Raw genomic sequence first — 17,770 nt, forward strand, 5'->3', positions numbered from 1 at the left:
TGACGTCTATCCGCTCCCTAGATGGGTGAATCGTGAAAGCACCAGGATGCTACTTACTGCAGTCAGCGCAAATAAAGGATAACCTTAATTCCTCCTGTGCTGTTGGCTGTGTGTGTTTGAGTGGGACAGGGGACAGATTGATGCACTGAGACTGATGAACCGAGGGCATTCAATAGGGGCCCTTCACTCAGTGAGGGGTGGTAGAGGTGCTCCGAGGGGGCTTCCTGTGGCCCGTGTGGGGCGATCAGTACAGGATGCAGGCAGGCTATGATTGGAGCGCCCCCCGTTGACCCCACACACATGTGCTGCATTGGGGAATGTTACATAACCATGGCAACAAACAACAAAAATGTCCTGATTGGATTGGTTTTTAGTATCTTATAGCTTATCAGTAGCAAAATGTTACCTGCCCATTTATGCAGACTTTGAGAATGTGAAAGTTATATAATCTTGTTCGTTTAGGAATTCCTCAACTTCAGTGGTAGAACTTCTACAACAAAAGTATTGAGCAACTAGAACTACCCTCATTCTGTTACCTATCTTCCGCAGTCAGGAAGATGTCCTGAAGATAAGTCACTATCTAAAACCAAAATAATAGTACATCTGGCCCTTTAGGATCCAACATGAACCAACAGGTCTGCTGGGGGCCGTTGCGAAACCGTTGAAACGCTGCCAAGGTGGACTGTGGTGACAGCTTGGGGAAAAGGATGGAGAGACAGAGAGAGAATGTTGCACTTAACAATGAAGAAGGCAATCTTATGTGTTGCTATTTCCTGTTCCCTAAAGCCTGAAATACACTCCAATTGCAGGCTCCTCCATATAGAAGCCAAGGCACACAGTGAAATAGCCACTCTGTATTCACGGCAGGCCTTAGATGTGCTGCCAGGAGCCATGTTTCCTGTCCCTCTCACCACCCCCATGGCAATCAACAGGAACAGACCTGACTAGTGGTGTGCTCACAGTGCTTCCACTCAGACAGATCCAATCGCTGCTCTGTAATTGATTAGTTCGGGCTGTTTGGGACAGGACGTGCGGGGACTGACTCAATGGAATGCTGAAAAGTGGCAAAGATGATATCTTTCATTCCAACTCTCATCCATGCAGTACTCTCAACCCGCATACACCAGGCCCTCCATGGAATGAGTTTGACACCCCTGCTGTAGTGTATATTCATGCAACTCATTGGTCCTGACTAATAAGTTATTGTGCATAATGGCATTCCACCATGACTTGGCACTATGCGAGGTGGGGTAACTGAGTACACAACTGTCCAGAACTGAAGGCCAACTGCTTTAGCCAAGGTGGTGCCACTCATTATTTCGGTTCAGAGTCTGTGTCCGGCGGCAGCCCAGGTTAATCAGTATCACCATCCATTTTCAAAGTCAAAATCCCTAAAAGGTTGATGCTTGTTTGGTGAGTGTTGTGCAAAAAAACACTTATAAGAAACTATTGCTGTTCTAAAGTGTCCTTGAAAATAAGGGAGAGCTGCACACTCTAGGAGCTCAGATGCATCTGAGCTCTCCCTTATTTTCAAGTTTTCTACTCCGCTAGCCAGCACCTCGCCTTAATAGGTGTGCGTTTCTTTTTCTTTTAGATTGTTCTAAAGTGTCCACCAGCTATGGAGAGTAAATATTTGTAATGAATGCGTATTAGACTCTCTGACTTGCCCCAATGACATAACTTTGTAGAATGTTAAGATGGTTTACCAGGTCAGCCAGGCTGAAAGGGTACTCTCCGGACCATCCTTTTGTTTATGCATCAATACATCAGCGGCTAAGCTTTACCCAATTGTTTACAGTACTCTCAGCCTCCCAGGCTCAAACTGATTTCTCAATGTTTATATTGGGTGCCAGAATTGCGAGGAAAACGGGGGTTTATGTTGTCTGGGGTGCTTCGTCCAACACGGCTCCAAACAATGGCGTCCTTATTGGCTGCCACAAATAAAATGTATCCCGCCGAGACGCACTCGTACACAACTCCTATTGTCTTTTTGAGAGTGAACTGATTTGTATTTGAGTGACTTCCTTTCAGCGCGTGCTGAGGCCGTTTGTTCTGGACAACTTACAGGCCAGTGAGGCTAGAGAGAAGGGCAGAGACAGGGCATTGACCTGTTGAGGGGTGTGCCCCATTCGTTCACAAGGCACAAGGTGAACTTTTATGTTCAATCTTAAAGGATCCGCCCGTTATTTTTCAATTTTCGCCTAAAATGACATACCCAAATCTAACTGCCTGTAGCTCAGGACCTGAAGCAAGGATATGCATATGCTTGATACCATTTGAAAGGAAACACTTTGAAGTTTGTGGAAATGTTAAATGAATGTAGGGGAATATAACACATTAGATCTAGTAAGAGATAATACAAAGAAAAAAACATGCGTTATTTTGTAGTTTTTTTGTACCATCATCTTTTAAATGCAAGAGAAAGGCCATAATGTATTATTCCAGCCCAGGCGCAGTTTAGATTTTGGCCACTAGATGGCAGCAGTGAATGTACAAAGTTTTAGGCTGATCCAATGAACCATTGCATTTCTGTTCCAAATTTTGTATCGGGACTGCCCAAATGTGTCTAATTGGTTTATTCATACATTTTCAAGTTCATAACTGTGCACTCTCCTCAAACAATTGCATGTTATTCTTTCACTGTAATAGCTACTGTAAATTGGACAGCGCAGTTAGATTAACAAGAATTTAAGCTTTCTGACAATATCTGGTCAATTTTCTTGTTACTTACAATCTCATGCTAATCACATTAGCCTACGTTAGCTCAACTGTCCAGCGGGGACCCACCAATCCTGTGGAGGTTAACGGACATTTTCTTTTGGAAAAATATGTGTAGGGAGCCTGTTAGGATTAAATTCTAACTCTATGACAACACCTACCCTACAATATCCGTCATTGAATATTGCCATCAATGCTCATCATGATAGGTAGGCTTGCATAACACAATAATGTAATGCATAACACATAACATTTCATACTGCATCTCTTTCGTGAATAAACTGTCTACATTCCTAATAAATCATCAGTTGGGATGATTGCCAGAAGCTCATGATATTGGCTGATCCTGGGTCATAATGTGACAGGTACTGGTAGTCTACTGTAGCACCTAATTGGAAATTCAAGGGGAATCCCATCTATATTTTTTCTTCCATTGCGCGGATGTATACTATTTTAATGGAAAGTGGCATTACAAGTCTGTAAGATAAAACTTAGGAACTTGATTCTAACAGCAACTCTGGAGACTTCAGTCGCACAGTTGTCAATGCCTTTTTGCGCGATGCCAACGCGGCTGCTGCGAGTGACAGCGATAGGCGAGGAGTCCAGAATCCAGCCCACAGAAAATAAAGGGTGGAAGCTTTATGGAACTTTCCGCAGCGCACTGAGCGCAGCAGTCTCTCACCTGACGAGACGACCTTATCTTGATTTTGACAAGCTCAAGGATTTCACTTTTATTTGTATTTTTGGTGCATGTTTTTAATTAGCGACTAATCATGAATCATGTAAGTAGATTAATCTGTTGTGTGTTTCTCAGTTTTATATTGGATATTCATTATGATTTTGTCACTAATAGACTGACACTGATGACATTGACAAATGGCATTAACCTACAAACAGTAATGTCTAGGGAAATGTGACACATTTAGACGTTGCTATTGTATGAATTCGTTTCAGTGTTGTTATGTTGTGTATGATGAAACATAAAGTGCTATATTTTGGGGGGTCTTTAATTGAAAGGTATTTGCAGAGATCATCTCCGATTTTTAGCATTTGTGTTATATTTTTGTGGCAGTAGCCTATGACAAACTCTGGTCTGGGATTAGCTACAGATTGTAATAATAGACAATTGAACACTTATTACACATTATCTGGTGTTACAATCTGTAGCTAGTTAAGGGATGTAACTCATTCCTGAATCTCTAGAAAATGCTTGAGTTTCTAAAGAGAGTCAAGCTCAGGGTTCTGCGTTAGAGACTAACCTGATCAGTTAATAAATCATATTCATTCTGAGACAACTCAGGCCAAACCTTTGTCGAATAAATATGATTTATTAACTCTCTTTATAAACTCAAGCATTTTCAAGAGATTCATGATTTATTCCTCTGTGCTCTCAGGAGAACTGAACTCTAAATGAGCTGACTGTGACATATTTTATTCCTGCAGAAGAAAATCCCAAAACTTCCTGCAGAAGAAAATCCCCCCCTTTAGATCTACCCCCTTCCCCCCATTTAGCTCTGCTCACAGCCAGCCCTGTGTCAGTTAACAATTTACTGCCCTAAATATGTTGAAATAAGGGAAGTGTCATGGAAAAAACACAATCTTTGCAGAAGTCTTGTAGGGCACGCATAGCCATTGTGTTAACTGTTGCAGCAACTGAGCAATGCTGATATGATAGTGAACTGCTTTGCTTCATCCTTTAATATGATCCTGATGATTGGCAAGGTATTAGAGCTCATTGTTCAAAGCCAACACTGAGATTGGAAGCCTTGATTGAGATGAAATCTGGCCAATCAAGGACGTTGAAGGGCGAAATCACATGTTGATACATTTTACCTCATAGATGAGGAAATAATTGAGAAAAAAAGCAGCCTTTCTAAAGTAATCGTACTTACTCATACAGGTATTTCCTATGCTGCTAATATGTTTTATTGGATTCACCTACCCATGTCGCCAGTCTCCATTACACTGTCACTCTCAGAACAGCTTCTGTCCTCAAGGAAAGTTATACAAGACCGTATGTATTTGGGACCCTTCCAACAATATTGGGCCTGTCCTCTAACCACTGCCTTCAGTGAGTGGCCTTGGGCCAGAATGGAGCCGCAGCGGAGCCCCTCATATCTGCCACATCTTGACGGCAGGCCTGGCCTCTCTGCAGTAGCCTGATGCCCACTCTCTCCCTTCTGAAGAGACAAGATGTCTGCAGAGAGGGGACTTTGGACCAAGTGAAGTCTTTAATTACACACTATTGTGTTCAGTTCAACAGTTCAAACTTATTCTAAGCCTTTTTCTAAGTCTCTAAAATGTTAAATAGCTGGAGGTCAAGCCTGAGTGTAGGCCTATTCAAGACATGAGATTAAATAGTGTTATTTGTTGATATGGCTAAAAAACAACACATTGGCATCATACATATCCAGCCAATCCAGAAGGACATAATGTACAAGCTTTTTAAGTTTATCTGTGTCAAGAGAGATGAGACCCTCGATAGTGTGTGTTAACGAAACAGAGATGTCTGGCCTGGCTGGTGAGTTGTGCTGTTGGCCTGTTGGAGAGGTGGAGAGGAGGGGACCAATGGGGACCTGTCCCTTTTGTCTGCTACTTGGTCCTGGACGAGACAGGAAGTGGAGTTAGTCTGGGAAAGTGGTCCCCGTATCTCCCCCAGTGATCTAACCGCTGCTTTCATAATGGCAGCTCTGATTAGGTTATAATTAGAGCAGGAATTGCAGTGTGGCTTTAGTAGCTGAGTAGATGAGGAGGTGTGGGAGAGCATGGGATAAACAACAGGGAGGGCTGTCCACGGGACCACTTGTTACAGCCGCTCTCATAAGCTTATCAGACATCCGTGTCGCTGGTGTCACCAACTGTCTGCAATGCCACATGCTTATGTAACTCGGGTTGTCAACATCACGTTTCATGTTGATGTCTGTGAATTTAGAAAGCCATTGTTCATGAGGCTTTGTGTTGACTACTAAAGGTCAAGGATAGGCCTATCATTTGCTTTGCAGAACTATTCGCTATCTTTTTTGTTTCCTTGTCATGCCGCTAGTTGCGCTTGCTTCTTGTTGTTTGATCATATGCGTTTTCTGGAACCAAATGGACAAGATCTAACTTCATTAGTAAGGGTGTGTAATAACACATTTATAACCAGATTCATGTACAGGCCTATTCGGTCACATCTATTGGACTTATATAGCCATTGTATAGGCTAAGTTCATGTTGTGTAAACAAAAATGATAGGGTTCACTGTTATATAATATCCCTTGCCACAAACCAGTCATCAGTTGTATGTTTCAGTCGTAGCAGTTTCCTTTGCCCCATGGTTACTTCCCCTCTCTAGACAGGTGGGTCTTTTTCCAAGCCGGCGACCTGGTCTAAATAAGTTCAGCTGTGTATAAAGATCCTATACAATATCACAATATTCTCAGTATGGTTCCCCTGAAGGTTGGCTCTCTGATTGTACATGGAAACCTTGAATGCCCAGCTATCCACATGGAAAAAGCATCCAGAAGCCCTGTCATTCTAAAACACTTAGGGAAGCTACAAAACAATAGGTCTTCTTTAGGAATTTAAAATGCCCTGACCATAATAATTTGTGTAAGGCCATTCACGTTATTGTGAAACATCATAAATCAAGTAATTTTTTTCATCTAATATGGAATGTGTTTTAGAATATGCTATATCCAAGCGTATCATTCATAATGTTTGACTTAGTTTATAGTTTACCCAGAATTCATCAAGGAATTTTTATTCATTAGAACAAAATCAATACTTTTTATGTTTGTATCAGGTATCAGTAGGAGTAGGAAGGAGAACATTGTAAACTGGTGAGCAGAGGTCTCTTGAGTTTTCAAGTGATCAATTCAGGACTTTCCACTCAAATGTTCTCAGAGGTCACTTTCAATTTCCCCAAAATAAGGGCACGGAAATAGCGGTCTCCTTCATTTTCCCAAAGCTTGTTGAGCACACACATACACATAAGGAGGAAGTGATTCAGCGTTGTCCCTTCCCCTTGTCACCAGCTGTAAATATCCCAGGGTGCTCGGTGTGGCAGGAAGCCCATGAAGAGGGACAAACATGTTTTCTTGAAAAGGGTCAAAGGGCATCAAAGACTGTAGCGCATAAACAAGTAGAACAAGGATCTGAAACCTAATAAAATAGGCCCAGATCCTGGACCTCAGCCACATGACCATGATAGCATAGCACATCTATTCACAACCGTCTTCCCACCCAAACGGAAGCAGGGTTGGGGTTTCCATGGTGATTCCTGTTTGGGTGGTAAGGCAGAAGGTTACCTGTTAATGTTTTATCAGATGACTCTCTCTTTAAAGATGATTAATGATTGCTGATAACCATCCTATATCTGAACTCTCCCATTACCTGACACAAGGGTAGGGCGATAACATTGGGTGAACAGATGACTGTTATCTTAAACTGTATATCTGAGTTAGCTGTATCGTTAGCTGTATCAGACAAAATGTTATTAGGTAGCCTACTAAAATGAACAAAGAAAGATGTGTGACATACTGTGCTATCAGTTTCATTCAGGTCCAATTTAATGGAAGCATCTCTTGGAAGAGGTCCTATGTAATCATTCCACATCTCTTCCTCTCCCTCGCTCTCTCCCTCTCTGTTCCTTAGTTTAAACCCCAAGTGGAAGCATGCCCATCCTCAAAAACCTCCCAGTGCGGCTGAAGGGAGGCAGCAGGGTGAACGGGGAGTTAGAGAACACGCGTGGCGAGCTGATCCTTCGCAAAATGAGCCTGAACCTGAAATCCAGCGCCTTTGAGGAGCCCAGTGACAATGAGAAATGGGCTCAGGCGAACTCACTCCTGGACGGGGGCGCGCCACGAGACCGTAACCCCTTCGAGGACGAGGAGGATGAGAACGAGGCGAACGAGGAGAGACGTGGCGGGAAGAGTTCGTTCAAGGGCACCCTGGACCGCATCCGAGGCGTCTCCCCGCTGAAGACTCTGGGCAAGCTGGGCAAGGGACTCCGTATGTCAGGCCGCAGTAAGGGCACTGCCACCCCTTCCCCTCAGGGGTCTGTAGCAAGCACCCCCACCTCAGAGAAGAAGAAGAAGGGCCGACGGAGCTCAGAGGGAAGCTTACTCAGGTACGAGAGGTGTAGAGAAAAGCTGTTGAGGAGTGGCTTAGTAGATGATGTTGCGCTCAGCCCACATCTCCTATAACATAACCCCTTAACCCTTAACTCCACCTCTTCTCTGCACAGATTTGCAGGGAAGTGCAGGGAGAGCCTTCGCAAGGAAAGCCTGCCCAACGGGGAGCTGTGCTCAGAGAGCGAGGGGGGCGACTCTTCCAGCCGCCGGATCTCCTTCATGAAGATGGTGGGCCTGGGTAAGCTGAAGAGGGAGTCCATGGCCGACCACTCGTCTCATGAAGAGGAAGTGGTGGAGGAGGAGGTGGCGGAGGAGGTGAAACCAAGGGAGCCCCTCTCAGGTAAGGACAGCCCTCAGTGGGGTGCTGGGTTACTAAGGGTCAGCCAGTATACACTGGGATCCACTCTGAATGATTCCAACGGGGGGGTCTTATGATGACTTTCAATGACTGTTGATTGGTAACTGAACAAGTAAGGTTATGCTATCTCCCCATTACATTTCAAGAGATAAGATACTGTTAAAATGAATGGAGATCATGGCTGATAATAACCCAAACAGTTAGTTGATAGTTATGGCCAAGGTTTACTTCAGTTCAGCTGAGCATTCCATGTTTCACAGGTCTATCACAAAACAGTGTCAGCCTCCCTTCCAGTAAACAATCCTTCCCGCTATATTCTCTGCAGTATGTTACTATTTTCACAACAGAGATGATGTTATGAATGTCTCAATGTCTGGGCTATTTTTGAACACTTTGGAAACAATGGGAGAAAGATGTCGCTGGGATAGAGGAGACCAGGTCCAACTAGGCCACTGCTGAGAGATGCGGTCATTCCCATGCAGGAGGACCAACCAAAGGGTTTCCCACAGAAATATTTGATGTAAGATGAGGTTGTGGGGCTTTATTCACTATTACACTGGCCTTCCTCTCCATGGAATATGTGCTGCTCCGTCCCCCACCTTTGTTCATTAAATTGCATCTCCGGTATGAAAGACTACAGTTAACACAATTGCTGGAAAATGTACTCCATTCTGCTTAGAATAACCACTGCTGGAAAATGACTTTTTTTATTGAATCCTTATTATACACTAATCATTTTCTAATGATAGGTCTTTTAAATCTTTATAAAGCATAGAACTTGATTCCTTGAGTCTGAATTTAATAATCCAGAGCTTAACGTTTGGGATAGCGTGAGGGCACTCAGTAATGGTATTCCACCATGTCAGCATGGCTAGAGATCAGCTTTCATGTTTAATACCAACAGGATGTGCCTGTCTCTCTGTGTGAAGAGTAAAGATAAGGCGATAGCAACAGCCCCATTTAAAAAAAAAAAGTTTTATAAAGAATGCACAAGTCCATTTAACCAGCTTCACCAACAGCACATAGAAACTGCTGAGAGCTCAGGATCAGACATGTTCGCTCTTTGTTCTGGCCTTTCACTAAGCAAGCAGTCCAAATACCATCGTATCACGCTCAAAATATCACTGAGATGTGTTGTTTACAGGCTGTTGACTTCATGCCTCCATTGATGTGACCCAGAGGACATGTCACACATTCTGAGACTTTATATAGACGCTGCTTCTCCATGTTCATGCCATTTTACCTGCGCCACTGGGCCCCATGACGTATCTGAGACTAGTGAAGCAGGACAGAATGGCCTTATCGCCTTAGAAATTCAGCCATACAGGCTGTCATATCAAAGCTTTACACCATTACACCTCGCCCCGGGGATCCATGCATGAGTGCCGTACGAAGAGAGTGATGAAAGAGGGATCCACGGAGGAGGAATGGGATGCGTGCTCCACTCTGGTTCTTTCGACCATGTGTGTTATTTCTTGGATGAACCACCCACCCCCCCTCCCGCCAGCTGACCCACAGCGAAGAGGCGTTATATTTGTTTATTTGACCGTGTTTGTTAGGGGAAAACACGGCTCTTTCTGGCATTGTTCTCTCAGCTGTCAGCACAAACTGTTGTGCAGCAGAACAGTGACGGTGGTTGTAAGCCCCCTTAAATCACAAAGACATGACCAGTAGGGAACTCTTGTTTCTTTCAGTCATAGCTTGTTAGATTCATTTCCTTATTCTACAAAACTGAAACTTCTACTTTAAAGGTCTTTTCAGGGTTATGTTGAAGCTGGTAAATATTTAACACCATCATTGTCTTCTAAAGGAAGGTTGCTGGATGGAATCCCCGAGCTGACAAGGTAAACATCTGTCATTCTGCCCCTGAACAAGGCAGTTAACCCAATGAATTTCTTCTTAACTGACTTGCCTAGTTAAATAAAACAATTAAGACAAGATGGTTTAATGGCAGTAGCAGTAACATTCTCACCAGACCATCCCTCTGTAAAGAGTTGGCCCCTCCTTCAACATGGAACAAGCCTTTGTTCCTTAAGGCTGTTTGTTTCTAGACTGGTCCTTAAAGAAAAGAGCCAGGAGCTAAGGAAGACAGAACGGACGGTGTATGTTTGCGGACATCAGTACTGTGGCATTCATTCCAGAAAGAAAACAGTCTGTGCTCGGCTAAGTAGACTGTATGGCTGTGCTCAAGTGTCAGGAAATACCTCAGTAATGGAGAGTGAGTGACTATTCAGATTATTTGCCAACTGTTTCAGACGTATTGAAAGCTACATTTGAATGATCCCTCAATCAAAGATGCAGCGTGTTGATACTAAATAATTCAAGACAGAATATAGAAAAGAGAATGCAGTCATGGTAGGTATTGAAACCACAGCACATCTTGCAACCCATCTGTACCTTGAAAGTAAAGCAGTTAAATATGTATAGCGGGAAAGGGCACAAAGCTAGAGCAACCTCAACACTGCTCCCTGTACCTCCGCATGGGATTTTCCCTTCAGTCTTCTTCCAATCAGATAAGTGTGGCAACCAACCTGGCCTCAGGTATTCAGAAAGCTAGGGTCAGATTACAACATATTCTGACCAAGCCCTCAGCCCACAGCCTCCTGTTCCAACCCACTTTCCCCATCATCTCTGGTTACCCAGCTAACATGGTAGTCGTAATCTCTGTGTGTCATACTCCTCTGATTGGCTGGGTGCGTCCACATCGGGTTGAGTTCACAGCGGTCCAGACGGCATCCGAGAGCGCCTTGATAACAGGGCCATATAGGAGGTGCATGCCACAGCCTAGTGAATGATTTCCAGGCTTTGCCAAATGACAACCCCAAGGCCCCTGGACCATAAAACCCTAACTAGCCCTGGCTCATGTCCTGCAGTAACTGGTGTGAAAACTGTGTCCAGCTCAGGATCCTAGCAACAAATGGCTATATTAGCCATGATGAAATGCATGCTGCTTCCTCTCATATTCAATATATGACCTTGAAACACACCAGCTGTAACACAGTCAGTTTCAAGTTTCCGTGTGCCAAAAGTAACACGTGTTTTCATACCTCACTATGCCAGCAAATAGAAAAAACAGTATAACGAGCAATCAGTTGGTAAAAAAAACAATATTCAAACTGGGCAGAGCTGCCTTTTCTGCCAGAGTGACAACCCAGGCAGAGCACTTTTCCTATGATCCGATTAGTGTTTGTTATGTCAGTGTCAGTTGAATGTCCAGAGCAATGAGGAGAAAGGGGAATTTGAGTGCAGTGCACTATTGACTCCCAGGATGAGTTAATGTGATCAGTCCCAGCCCTGCCGGGGCGTGTGCTGACGGGAGGGAGTGGCTGGGGAGGAGGCCTCTTTGTTTCTGGGCCGCCGCTCACTTCACATGGACGCCATGTCACTCTCCATCCAGAGGGACAACCCGAGGCCTGGAGGGCTTGCCTGGGACCAAAGGCTTTCTCAGGACATGGCCAGGACAGGGCCAGGTTTGCTTTGTTGTGGCTGAGCTTAGGATTGTGGAGAAAGGGATGGAAGGAGAGGGTAGGAAGGAAAGGGGGGAACAGATTTGACCCAGCTGTGCCTGCAGGAATATGGGGGATTTTGGTGGAGCTGTGGGAAGGTTGTTAGATGCTCCTCTGCTTATTTGATTTTTTGCTTTTGGATCGCACACGCTTAGATGTGAAGGCGGGCAGGCTGCCTCTAGCTTGGTCCCATGTCTGTTTGGCATTGACAACAACCATAGCAGTTGGCTTTACGACAGCACAAACAGATCTGGGACCAGGCTAGGCTGCTTCTGTCTAGATAAAGGCTGAATGGGTACCAGAGAATAGGAGAGGAGGTTCTAGAGCTCAGGTGTCCACATACAGTACCCATAGAAAGCCTGCAGAGGACTGAGGAGGTGGTGGGCGTAGATGGGGGTCTTAGATCTTAGACGTACAGTTTAAGGGGACCATATGATGCTGCTTTGAATTCACTGCAGAGAGAACTGTAGTTTTGCAGTCCAGGAAGGAGGCTCATATTTTACTTCATGCTTGACACCCCCGGACAATATAACCCTCTGTGCTGCTAGGCTCTGAGCAGCATGACTGGAGAGCGTCTCAATGGCAGTTCTGCAGGTGCGTTGATACCCTGCATAATTTGAAAAGAGAGTACACTACATATCTTGCTCAGTCAGTGCTTTTATTTGAGTGAAGAATTTATTTTACTCCCTTTGGGAATAAAAAAGCCCCAAATTTCCCCCTAAATACCTCAAGGTAAAGTTACATAATATGTAAGCCTTCATAGATCCCATAGGCGGCCCTCGCAACATTATACCTTTTGTAGTTTTCAATAAGGAAGGGTGGTGCCACTGCTATACATTAGCTGGGTTTGTTGCTTATGACAGGCTTAGAGGGAAAGTGCCTTGGAACAAAAGACAAGTGTTCGCCTGTTCTGTATAGCTTAGCTAAGAATCTGTGGAACTGCCCATTCCAGGCCAATCCGTGCTTTTAATGACTCCTGGATAGGCCGTCAAAGATCTGGCAATCCAGTTCTGGTGCGTTTTGGGTCTCTAAAAATTCCCCCATCTCTACTAAACATGAGGGCCACTGACCTCTCACCTTAACGTGGTGATTGGGCGCAGGCTGAGCCACGGCGGACTAATCGTCCCAGTGGGTGACACAGTTACACCCTCTCTGTGACACGTCACCACCAGCTACATCATGTGACAGGTAACGCCCGGGCTGAGGGCTCTGTCTGGGGGGAGACACCCATCATGTGGAAGACGTGGTGTCCTCCTAAAGGGAGGAAGAACAGTCATTTTCCACCTCCCACTCTCTTTAAGGGAGATGTGCCTGGCTGCATTGTGTTTTATATTTAGATGTCCTTCCGCTGCGTTGGCAGGCAACTTTGGCCATGATGGAGTGTTGTTGGGGGGAGGGGTATCGGCGGAGCCATGGCATCGTTGGGCGCTACTTCTCTTCCTCAAGCGGGACAGGGAAGGATGAGCAAGGCGGCAGGCCGGAAGCGGAGCGCCCCCGCATCCTCTAGTTCCTTTATGGGAGAAAAAATGGGCAACTCAGCACTGCAAAGGCTCCTGGAAGCCGTGCGGTGCCCCAAACAGAGAGAGAGGGACGGTTATTTACACAGCTGATCTGTGACGCACCATAGCAGTGGTGCGATGTGCTTCATAGGCCTATAAGAGAGAGTCCCCCAAAGTGGTGTCATGTCACCGCCCCAGCCCCACACCTCCCTGCCCCTTTTCCTGGGGTCGTTGTGTTCAGTTACCACGCCACTGGACTGGAGGAGTGGGAAATTACATCATTTCCTGCCATGCTGCTGGGCTATGCAGGACAACAGCATGTGAATTGCTATCCGGCTGTCCAGAGCCACAAATGAGCTATGCAAGCAGATCGGGAGCCTTATTGAGTTTGACACCTGATGATGATACACACAGCAGCCCAATCATTAGCAGACAGTAAAAGACATGGCTGACTCCTCCTGGTCCTCATCCGACAGTTTCCTTCTCCTCCAAGTGCTATGCTCCAGTCACCTCACTTGGGCTGGCCGGTATGCTGAGACAAGCATCTCCAAACACTCTAGGACACAGTGATTCACTACACTAACCCCTCTCATCACATTGTGTAATGACTGTAAATACCAGACCTTGCACTTATCACACAGAATGTGTAAACAACTCTTTGAGTTTTCTTTTGAGTAAACTATTGTAACACAATAACATTCCATGTACAGTTGACGTCAGAAGTTTACATACACTTAGGTTTGAGTCATTAAAACTCATTTTTCAACCACTCCACAAATTTCTTGTTAATAATGATAGTTTTGGCAAGTTGGTTAGGACATCTACTTTGTGCATGACACAAGTCATTTTTCCAGTAATTGTTTACAGACAGATTATTTCACTTATAATTCACTGTATCACAATTCCAGTGGGTCAGAAGTTTACATACAGTAAGTTGTCTGTGCCTTTAAACAGCTTGGAAAATTCCAGAAAATTATGTCATGGCTTTAGAAGCTTCTGATAGGCTAATTGACATCATTTGAGTCAATTGGAGGTGTACCTGTTGATGTATTTCAAGGCCTACCTTCAAACTCAGTGCCTCTTTGCTTGACATCATGGGAAAATCAAAATAAATCAACCAAGACCTCAGAAAAAGAATTGTAGACCTCCACAAGTCTGGTTCATCCTTGTGAGCAATTTCCAAATGCCTGAAAGTACCACATTCATCTGTACAAACAATAGTATGCAAGTATAAACACCATGGGACCACACAGCCGTCATACCGCTCAGGAAGGAGACACGTTCTGTCTCCTAGAGATGAATGTACTTCGGTGCGAAAAGCGCAAATCAATCCCAGAACAACAGCAAAATACCTTGTGAAGATGCTGGAGGAAACAGGTACAAAAGTATCTATATCCACAGTAAAACGAGTCCTATATCGACATAACCTGAAAGGCCGCTCAGCAAGGAAGAAGCCACTGCTCCAAAACTGCCATAAAAAAGCCAGTCTACGGTTTGCAACTGCACATGGGGACAGAGATCGTACTTTTTGGAGAAATGTCCTCTGGTTTGATGAAACAAAAAGAGAACTGTTTGGCCATAATGACCATCATTATGTTTGGAGGAAAAAGGGGGAGGTTTGCAAGCCGAAGAACACCATCCCAGCCGTGAAGCAAGGGGGTGGAAGTTTCATGTTGTGGCGGTGCTTTGCTGCAGGAGGGACTGGTGCACTTCACAAAATAGATGGCATCATGAGGCAGGAAAAGTATGTGGATATATTGAAGCAACATCTCAAGACATCAGTCAGGAAGTTAAAGCTTGGTCGCAAATGGGTCTTCCAAATGGACATTGACCCCAAGCATACTTCCAAAGTTGTGGCAAAATGGCTTAAGGACAACAAAGTCAAGGTATTGGAGTGGCCATCACAAAGCCATGACCTCAATCCTATGGAAAATGTGTGGGCAGAACTGAAAAAGCATGTGCGAGCAAGGAGGCCTACAAACCTGACTCAGTTACACCAGCTCTGTCAGGAGGAATGGGCCAAAATTCACCCAACTTATTGTGGAAAACTTGTGGATGGCTACCTGAAACATTTGACCCAAGTTAAACAATTTAAAGGCAATGCTACCAAATACTAATTGACTGTATGTAAACTTATGACCCATTGGGAATGTGATTAAATAAATAAAAGCTGAAATAAATCATTCTCTCTACTATTATTCTGACATTTCACATTCTTAAAATAAAGTGGTGATCCTAACTGACCTAAAACAGGGAATATTTACAGGGATTATATTTCAGGAATTGTGAAAAACTGAGTTTAAATGTATTTGGCTAAGGTGTATGTAAACTTCCGACTTCAACTGCATGTTACACAATGAAGCATTCAATAGGTTTCTTTCAAACTGTAGTTAGTTGCTTTGAATGCAGGAGTTGGCTTTATAAAGGTGTAGTTGTCCCGTACTCTGATAGCTTGGACCCATAACTAGTTCTCTGTAAGTCATAAAACGGTTTGGTTTATTGGTGTGGTAAAACCTGATAATATATACCTTGACGTGTTCCTTGCCGTATAGAGCTTAGAAGCTTTAAATATGTCTGTATTGAAATATACATAATGCTAGCTTTATTGCTTTGTAGGTATGATTGGAAAGCTTCCTCCATCCACCTGTTTCAGGTACTGGGAACACTTTCAGGTACTGGGAACACTCTGCCGATGGCTGATCTTTGGATTGGTCAGTTAATAAGCAACTTAGAATGTGAGACTGTTCCCCATTTGTCCTAATGTCCTCTTGAACTTCTGCTATGCTTTAGTTGCCCGCCGGATCCCACAATGGGCTTCCGAGTGGCGCAGCGGTCGAAGGCACTGCATCTCAGTGGTAGAGGCGACACTACAGACACCCTGGTTTGAATCCAGGCTGTATCACAACTGGCCGTGTTTGGGAGTCCCATAGGGCGGTTGGCCCAGCGTCGTCTGTATTTGGCCGGTGTAGGCCGTCATTGTAAATAAGAATTTGTTCGTACCTGACTTGCCTAGTTAAATAAAGGTTAAATTAAAAAAATGTGGTGAGGCACTTTTGCCTGCCAACTCCCATAACCACCAATAAGTTAATCAACATGGGTACTTTGCCATCAGATAAAAACTGACTGAACTTTGGTCTGAAATGTTATCGCAGTATACACTTCATGGGGCCCAGACAAGAAGAGCATTTCAAAGCTCTCTGCTCTAGAAAAACATCAGTACCTGAAGGGTGTATTCCTGTAAAAGGATGGCACTTATGACTGTTTATTGGAATGAACGATGTAAATGAGCCACAGTGTTTTGCACAATATCTCTAAAAAAGGGTCTGTTCCGTTCCACAATTGCATTCAGTGAGTGAGGTCAAGTGAAAAGGACTCAAGGAGCCAATTACATTAGGGCGGCAAAACCACGGACTGAATCAAAGCCATAAAGTAGGGCTTGGTCTCCGGGTCGTCATGCACCCATTGTTTTAGAGGTGGCAAGAAGTATGTGAGGAAAGCTTTTTCCTGCAATCTACAGCCATAATCGCTATGTAAAAATAGTATATTTTTCTGCATTAGTTATCTAAGCATACCTCTTTACCCGTTACATTTTCATTATAATGAGGGTTTTATTCTGACTGCTATAAATCACACATCTTAATATACTGCACGAACATGCCTAGGATATTACATTGAAGTTACAACACAGTACATGGGATCATAACACACAGCATCAATACAGGCACATATCATCTCATCCTAATGAATACATAATCATGATATTATCATAAGGTGCCAGATTACATTTAAACCAAGCATTTTTATATCTAAACATACCTCTTGAGCTGTCTGTACACTTCCTCACTTCCCTCATCAACTCATCCCTGACCATATATATAGATATATATATAGTATTTGTTATATTTGAGATTCTTCAAGGTAGCCATCCTTTGCCTTCATGACAGCTTTGCACACGCTTGGCATTCTCTCAACCAGCTTCATGAGGTAGTCACCTAGAATGCATTTCAATTAACAAGTGTGCCTTGTTAAAAGTTCATTTGTGGAATTTCTTTCCTTCTTAATGCGTTTGAGCCAATCGGTTGTGTTGTGACAAGGTAGGGGTGGTCGTAGAGATGGTCGCCTCGCTTCGAGTCCGTAGGAAATTATGCAGTATTTTTTTTTTAATGTATTATTTCTTACATTGTTACACCAGGAAATCTTAAGTCTTATTACATACAACCGGGAAGAACTATTGGATATATGCGTGATGTCAACTTACCAACATTATGACCAGGAATACGACTTTCCTGAAGCGGATCCTCTGTTTGGACCACCACCCAGGACAATGGATCTAATCCCAGAAGCCGACCGAAAACAACGGCGCTGCAGAAAGGGCAGACGGAGCGGCCTCCTGGTCAGGCTCCGTAGACGTGCACATCACTCACCGCTCCCGAGTATACTACTCGCCAATGTCCAGTCTCTTGACAAGGTAGATGAAATTCGAGCAAGGGTTGCCTTCCAGAAAGACATCAGAGATTGTAACATTCTCTGTTTCACGGAAACATGGCTCTCTCTGGATATGTTGTCGGAATCGGT

The 17,770-nt window shown here is 44.2% G+C and overlaps 1 protein-coding gene across 2 annotated transcripts in view; it reads left to right on the plus strand.

Annotated features, from left to right (window-relative positions):
* The window catches only part of LOC106580772 (tumor necrosis factor alpha-induced protein 2), a 37,723-nt gene that overhangs the window by 3,191 nt on the left and 16,762 nt on the right, over nt 1–17,770 (plus strand). Inside the window, exons 1-3 of one of the 2 annotated variants that reach the window (XM_014162169.2) lie at nt 3,193–3,500; nt 7,354–7,828; nt 7,946–8,172. In XM_014162169.2, coding sequence (XP_014017644.2) covers nt 7,374–7,828; nt 7,946–8,172 — 682 coding nt within the window. In that variant the 5' untranslated portion in view covers nt 3,193–3,500; nt 7,354–7,373. Of the gene's footprint in view, nt 1–3,192; nt 3,501–7,353; nt 7,829–7,945; nt 8,173–17,770 lie in introns of those variants that run through there. The other variant, XM_014162170.2, reaches the window with a different exon arrangement.

The sequence above is a fragment of the Salmo salar genome, chromosome ssa20 (genome assembly GCF_905237065.1).
Source record: "Salmo salar chromosome ssa20, Ssal_v3.1, whole genome shotgun sequence".
Classification (NCBI taxonomy): domain Eukaryota; kingdom Metazoa; phylum Chordata; class Actinopteri; order Salmoniformes; family Salmonidae; genus Salmo; species Salmo salar.